This window comes from Macadamia integrifolia, unplaced genomic scaffold, assembly GCF_013358625.1.
Source record: "Macadamia integrifolia cultivar HAES 741 unplaced genomic scaffold, SCU_Mint_v3 scaffold1098, whole genome shotgun sequence".
Taxonomy (NCBI): domain Eukaryota; kingdom Viridiplantae; phylum Streptophyta; class Magnoliopsida; order Proteales; family Proteaceae; genus Macadamia; species Macadamia integrifolia.
In genome coordinates, this window is record NW_024868086.1 from 201,889 (window position 1) to 209,125 (window position 7,237).

Sequence of the window (7,237 nt, forward strand, 5' to 3'; positions counted from 1 at the left end):
GAGTTGAGGACAAGTATATTCTTTATTAGAAGACAAGTCTTTCTGAGTAATGCAAGAATATAGAAGAAAATAAGTCCAGATTAAAACAATTTGAACTAAAATTCTTTTCACAGGAAGCTTACAGATGAAACCCAAGATCTAGAAACAAACATCTTCAGATTGGTCTCAAAACGCTTAAGATGTAGGGACAAAATTGAGTAATATTATGTCACTGGAAAGGAGGTAATCATGATTGTAGCACACATATAGGGATTTGCCTTTTTAGAATGAGCTTAGTGCTATGAAAAGAAGCAATCATCATCAATATTTCTTTTAATCTTTTCCATTTATAGTTGTCCCCTCCAACAACTTCTAACTTTGATGGATTTGAACGCCCTTTCGGCAAGTAATGTCTCTCAACATTCCACCAAATCATTGCTCAAAATGGAACTAGTTGGTATGGCTTGCAAACTTGAGACAGATAATATGACAAAAACAATTTGATCTGTGGCATTAACTAGAACAAGAAACAACAACAGTGACAAAACAGAGGAAGAAAAGAATTACAACATTGAATTAAAACTACACGGAAAATATAAGTCATGAAACATAGCTAATTGATTCCTAGTACATGATTACCAAGAATTTCGCTCAAAACCAGTGCCCACGAACAGTGACCTAACCTTTTACTGAACAGCAACACACTTGTTGCCAAATGATACGCACAGAGAACCCAAAGATGTCAAGTGGAAAAGTTCAAAAGCTCAGATGAAGCTTTTATACATGTGCATACTGATCAAGTGGATGAACGGCAAGTGTTGATCCCATCTTTGCAGTCACTTGTCAGATCATTGAAAGTTTCGATCTGCTTTTTGCCCCGCAAGAACACCTCTGTGTCAACTGATACCCTCATGTAACCATCAAACTCAACTGGAACTCCATTGTTAAGTTTTGTGGTCTCCGCATACCACTCACTGTTCTCATCCCAGAGATCCTTATATTCGTCAAGGAAATGAATCGTATACTTGTCCTTCAGAGGATTGAAAAAAGATGTATCAGGTTCATCGGTGGCAATGTAAATATTCCTCCCATTTTCAATCTTGTCCTGTAGAGAAGGAATAAGTGCTTCTGGTGAAGTATCAGCTGCTAGATTAGGCCAGAGTTCCTTATTCTTTGCCTTCTCACCTCTCACGACATGGACGGAGTCAAAATCCCAATTCAACCTTGAGGCAATTCCAGATACAATGTCCATTAACCTTCTAGATTTCCAGATGAGGTGCCATGGTCGTTGGATAGCAGATTCAGTCTCTCCTTCACAAACTCTATACCAGTAATTATCTGGCTCCACGGATCCAAACTTCCGCATAATCAAAGTATCCTGTACCTCAGCAAGTTTCATTGGCGTGACCCTAAAATCCTCCACAAGGAAAAGACGCAAACCATCTTTGGTCTGCCATTTTCCCCAATCTAACCAGAACTGCTTCTGGTCCAGCACAGGTGCCGACTCCTTCAAATGCTCAAAATCAAAGTAAAACCTGAAATCCTTCCCCTCCTCATCCTGATGGGACGAAGTGTACATCGAATTTAAACAAATGGTCAAATCCATAATCAATGTGCGATTCAAATACTGAGCTTCACCCAAAGCACACAAGAAGCTCCAGAGGTAATGGTTCATGCTCTTGCACCTGTCGCCACCACCCGTATAAATCAAGTACTTGCCACGACCAAAAGAACTCTCAGACTCGACCACTGGAAGAGTATCATTCACAACTTCTCCAACCACAGGCAAAGTAGCCGGATTCTCCGCATGCTTCTTCGGCAGCTTCTCGAACCCAGGTTTCTGGTTCTTCTTCCTTTTCCTTGCATTCATACCAGAATGGTAATCCCCAATACCAACCACAGTGTAATTACAGTTCCCAGACCTAGAAATCGAGAACCTACGATAGTCCTTATACAAGGACGCAGTTTTTCCTTGGTTGGGTCTAAACCTCCATGCCATATCACAAGTGCTTTCATTTGATCCTTTCACAGGTTTCCCGAATCGGTAAAAGTGGATATCCTTAAAATGCTCTATAGCTGCTTTCATCAACAGATTAAAGATCTCCCTGTCTGTACAGTCAATGGGTTTATCGATGTCGCCCTCACAATCAGGTGGGTTTTCCCCGGCATTACCAGGAACGTCGGTGATGTTAATGAAAGTATCAAATACAGTTTGGTTAGAAGCAATAAAATCCTCACCAGTCTTGACGACGGTGTCATCGGATCTGAAAGTGGCATTTGAAGTTGAAGTGAGGAAGTTTGTGATTTTTGTTGTTGGACGGAACAAAGGGTCTTCAGGTTGGTAAGTCGCAGCAATAATGGTGAAGATTAAGACCCCAAGAACAAAAATTGCGAAACAGAGGTTTCCTATCAGAGCAAGAGCATTTTGACCTAAGTTTTCTGGCCGGAAACTTCCGGATCTGGACAGTGCAGAGCGATTAATCATCGTTTAGAACAGAAAACCTCGAAAAATCGGATTCTGAAGAACTATAGCAATCTTGGAGGAGAGATCCCAAGATAATTAAAGTTTAAATCAGAGAGCGACTGGTCGTACCTTTCATCAAGTAGAAATCAGCAGCAGCAGCAGCAGCAGCAGCTCAGGATTTTCTTCGTATTTCCACAGATCAATAATCGAGATCTCTCTCACTTTATCTTCAGTGTGTGACCTGTGAAGTGTGAACAAGTGTGAGAAGCTTAGGAAAGGTCAGTACGTGACACCGACAAGGGCTAAAAAGGTAACTTGAGAATCATCTACGATACTGGACTGGTGGAGTATTAAATACATAAAGTCAATAAATAGATCTTGGTTTTCCCAAAAAGTAAATAAATAAATATACATCTTGATCAAGAAATTGAAATTGAACTTGTTTGAATATATCAATAGAAACAGGAAAATGATGATGGGTGAACCGAGGCTGGGTAAATCGCCAGCCTTTTGGGAGTTAGTGGCCCAATCAGTAAGGATTGAGAACTTGGGATAGGAGGGTCATGGGAGACATTTCCAAGGAAGGAAGATAGAGAGAGAGAGATAGTGTGTGTGTGTGGCTTGCTGGGCATAGTGCTTGCATACCCAACTTTCCCCAATAATAATAAGGGAGAGATTCTCTACATGGTAATGTGGCCTTTGCACTAGTGCAGAGATCAGTCACATTGTATAAAGGAGTAACAATAGGATCGAGACAATCATTTCACCTCCATTTTGTGTGGGTGTAAGCCTCATGTTGTCAGGCAAGTTTATTTTTCTTAAAAATAGTAAAATAATGATAAGCGAGAATAGATTTTCTACCTGGCAGTATGACCTTGCACTAGCATGAAGGGCAATTGCAGTGAGTGTAGAGCATGAACATTGGTGAGATTTTCGCATTCATGGGGTATTGGATAGTCATTTTAGTGAACGGATCAGGTTCACGTATGAGAATGTTCTTGTACACATTGATCCGTGGATATAGAATCTATTAAATGAAGAGAGAGAAAATTGATTATATATCCACGAACCAAGACCATTCTCATATATTCTCGTACATGAACCTGATTAGCTCTCGTCATTTTACCCCCCTTACGTCTAGGCAAGTGCCATGGTGCCAGACAAATTCCTTTTACCTAATAATAATAATAATAATAAAAATAATAATAAAAGAAAAAAAAAACCTAAAAGGTAGAGCAACGACTATTACTAAATATAGATGCGGGTGAAAAAATAACTACCCTATCCTCATAAAAGATGAAAATCTCATCTCTATTGATATTTTCACGTTCGCTTTCTCCTATGAGCTCCCACCATGCTGTCAGAGCCACACGTTTTCTTAGGGAACCCACCCATTTGTATGATTTATGTTTTTATTTATCTTATATATTTCTATTTATTCAGGGGTTTGTTATGATTTATGATCCCAATTTATACCTCTTACAAATTAACATAAACTACAAATCATTTTTTTTATTTGTGCGCTCACTCTTAATATCACGTGCAGCAATGGCTAAAAAGAAGGATAAATTGGTAATTTTGAATTATATTTTATAAATCCTTCCAATCTTCGATGTTTCACCATTTTCCCTCCAAAGAAACACCCTGAGATGTGAAACTGTTCGTGAAAAATCAACCATGAAAATCCAACAGCGCGCTTTAATCAACCAAGGAAATTCATTAAAATCTTATTCGAGTTTTGGAGTTCGAATATTCCTTTATTCATGAACTGATTTCGCTTCAAGGGGTTCCGAATTCGGTCAGGGTTAGGGTTGGGGTTTCAGTAGAGATGGATGTCGAGTGCATCGCAGAGAAGATTTGCAGCTCTTTGGGGGAACTGGTGATTTTGGAAGACTTGGATTCTCAATGGAAGCCAGCCGTCTGCTCTGCTTTTGAGAAGGAGAGGCTCTATTTTCTTAACAGGTATTCTCGCCATCTTCGCCCTTTCTCTTTGCTGAATTTTGAGTTCTTTTGACCTCTGTAATTTCCCCTTCTGCATATCCGATCATTGTGTTCTTCTTGCTTCCGCCCTTCAAGTGCATGAACGGAGTCAAAGGCTACACAATGATCGGAGAGACGTCGGAGTTGCAGTGGTGGAGATGAATAGACTTCACAGCTAGCAGTCGTAATTTCCTCTTCCATTTGTTGTTCTTTGATTATTGGCCGTCGTAATATTCACTTAGAATTCGAACGTTTTAAGCCGAACCAGTTGAAATTTTTGAGTTTTCTTTTGAACTTTTTTTTTTTTTATGAGAAATGAATGATACTCTGCGAACTGTATTCTGGGAGAGTGATTAACGTGCAAGGGAATCAGTTTTGATTATAAAATTCTAATTATTGCTTCTTTTAGGCTTGGTTGATATATGAGAGGCTATATTTAGATTAGTCTCTCACTTCATTTTTCTAATGCTTTTGGTATGCTACATTTGTAGTTTAATAGAGAAGTAGCACAGAACTGTACGAAAAGCAAATTATTTAGCTAAGAATTTACAGGAGCTATGGTAAATGCTCAACAAAAGGAAATAAGCTAAAGTAAAGAAGTCTACTTGGTTTTTGCATCTGTACTGTTACTTTTTGGTTTGTGGATGTTCTAGTAAGTGCAGATATATTGTATCGACAATTTCACCCTCATAAGTCAATCCATTGGTATGTATCATGTAATTCTTGGCATTACTACCAATGGGGTTGGTAGCCTAGTGGTGAAAATGTCCTCAACTCATCACCGCTCGAGTCGGTTAGGTGTGGGCTCGAGTCTTAGCATGTCTACTATCACCCATTGATCGCCCAGAAGCGCTGCTTGCCATACGGGGGCTTGTCTTGGGGCTATTATCACTATCATGGAACACCCTTTTTCATTACTCAAAAAAAAAAAAAAAAAAATCTTGGCATTATTTTTCACAACAGAGTTTCAGCAGTATATTAGCTTATGGTACTTTTTCTTTTTTAATGTTTTTTTTTTCCTTTGCTCTTCACCCTATCCTGAATGAGTTTTTATAATTTCATTGCAAGCGAAACTAGAGGTATTCTTCTGTTCAAATTTATATTGCATATGCTGTATTTACTAGAGTTATCATGCAAGATTGTAGCCTATCAGTTAGTTCATTCTTGGAGAATTTGTAAAGTGATTCAAATTAAAGTTGTGGTATTCTAGTTTGGTAATTACAGCATCCAAGGGATCACACTTGACATGCACATCAATGTTAGAACTGATAGTGTTTTTTTTTTTTTTGGTTAACTGTGAGGAAAATATAAAAACTTACCATCCGGCCTGATTTGTTTGGAGGTGGTGCCATCTGTAGGTTGGAAATCCTTATCACTTAATAAGGGAGCTCATCCGAGGCACCAAATCTATTGTTGAAGCAGGAAATTTATGATCTTTTGTAGATTTTGTAAGTATACAAGTAATCATTGGCTCTATTGTTAAATATGTAGTATATAGTATATGGGTTTTTGATCCCTTCTCTCTACTTCGATGAAACTGCTTTATTAAAAAGGTGGGGTGGGGGAGGGAAAATAAAGATGATGTTGGGTGGGTGCAGGATTCTCTTGAGTAAAATTAACAAATGATTCTGTGTTTATTTTAGGGTGGACCTTGGCGCAACAGTAAAGTTGTTCTATTGCTATTTGGTAGTAGCTGGTTCAAGTCGGAAACAACCTCTATGCGAAGTGGGGCTAAAGCTGCATATATTATGACACTCCCCATAGTGGTGGGAGCTTTGTGCACTAGGTACATGCTTTTTTTTTTCTTCTTTAAATTTTGTGGCCTTTTGATTACTGATCATTGTGTTATTGTAATTTGGATTTCACCATCACTACTAGGGGTGTCAATTGGGCGGTTCAGTTTGGTTTTTGTAGGGTTGAATCGGTTTCGGTCTAGGAATGAGGGAGACCAAAACCAATCCGTTAAGGAACTTCGTTTTTGGTCGGTTTTCAATTTCGGTCTGGTTTGGTTTCGATTTATTTCGATTTTTCAATATCAGGTTAATACTAGTTTAAATCGATTTATTATTAGGCTTTAACCATAATGAAATCTTACATTCACAACTTATAGTGACAAGATTTGACCAAAAAAACACTTTAAATTTATGATTAAATCATGATTTATTATTGTAAAGGAACTAATATTGAAACCAATGGATAACAAATAACTAAAAAGATAATTAACGTTGAAATCATAAAATAAACCCTATTATCCCCAATCATTCCTTCAACTATCCAACTAGTTTTGTATAGTGAACAAGGAAATCAATGGAAGCATTATTACAATTTACAAATCAATTTATCTATTTATAACCTAATATTTAATGATTTGTAACAATTCCCCATACAATAAAAAAAAAAAAATTCACTAATATTGTGAAAAATGGATAGTCAATTCACCAATTTATAATCTCATAATCATTTATTTTTTTATCGGTTTCATTCGGTTTGATTATTGGTTGGTTCGGTTTGGACCGGTTTTCAGTCAGTCTCTGTAGAAACGCAACCCTAAAACGATGTAGAAGATAATGGAAAAAACAAACAAATAATGCAGATGGATTTTACGAGGTTCGGCTAGGTTGCCTATGTCCCTGGTGAGATGAGATCCTGCTTCACTATCAATGGAGAATAGGGTTACAGCGCTCGTCCTCACACCTCTCAGTATTGCTTGCATTACAGAGAAAGAAGCCCTCGCTATAAATATATAGCAAAAAAACCTTAATCCGGAAAGTACACAATTGCCCTCAAATAAAAAATTCGAGAGGGGTTGTGCCC

General features: G+C 38.0%; 1 protein-coding gene and 1 long non-coding RNA gene across 2 annotated transcripts; one reads left to right on the forward strand and one right to left on the reverse strand.

Annotated features, from left to right (window-relative positions):
* Window positions 1-466: 466 nt before the first annotated feature.
* LOC122062757 lies at window positions 467-2,706 on the reverse strand. The gene has a single exon (XM_042626407.1). The coding sequence runs from the start codon at window positions 2,462-2,464 to the stop codon at window positions 776-778; it is 1,689 nt and encodes a 562-aa protein (XP_042482341.1). The 5' UTR covers window positions 2,465-2,706; the 3' UTR covers window positions 467-775.
* Window positions 2,707-4,062: 1,356 nt separating this feature from the next.
* Window positions 4,063-6,805, forward strand: LOC122062736. The gene is made up of 3 exons (XR_006135073.1): window positions 4,063-4,405; window positions 5,782-5,871; window positions 6,067-6,805. It is a non-coding gene; the product is annotated as an uncharacterized LOC122062736 (long non-coding RNA).
* Window positions 6,806-7,237: the final 432 nt, after the last annotated feature.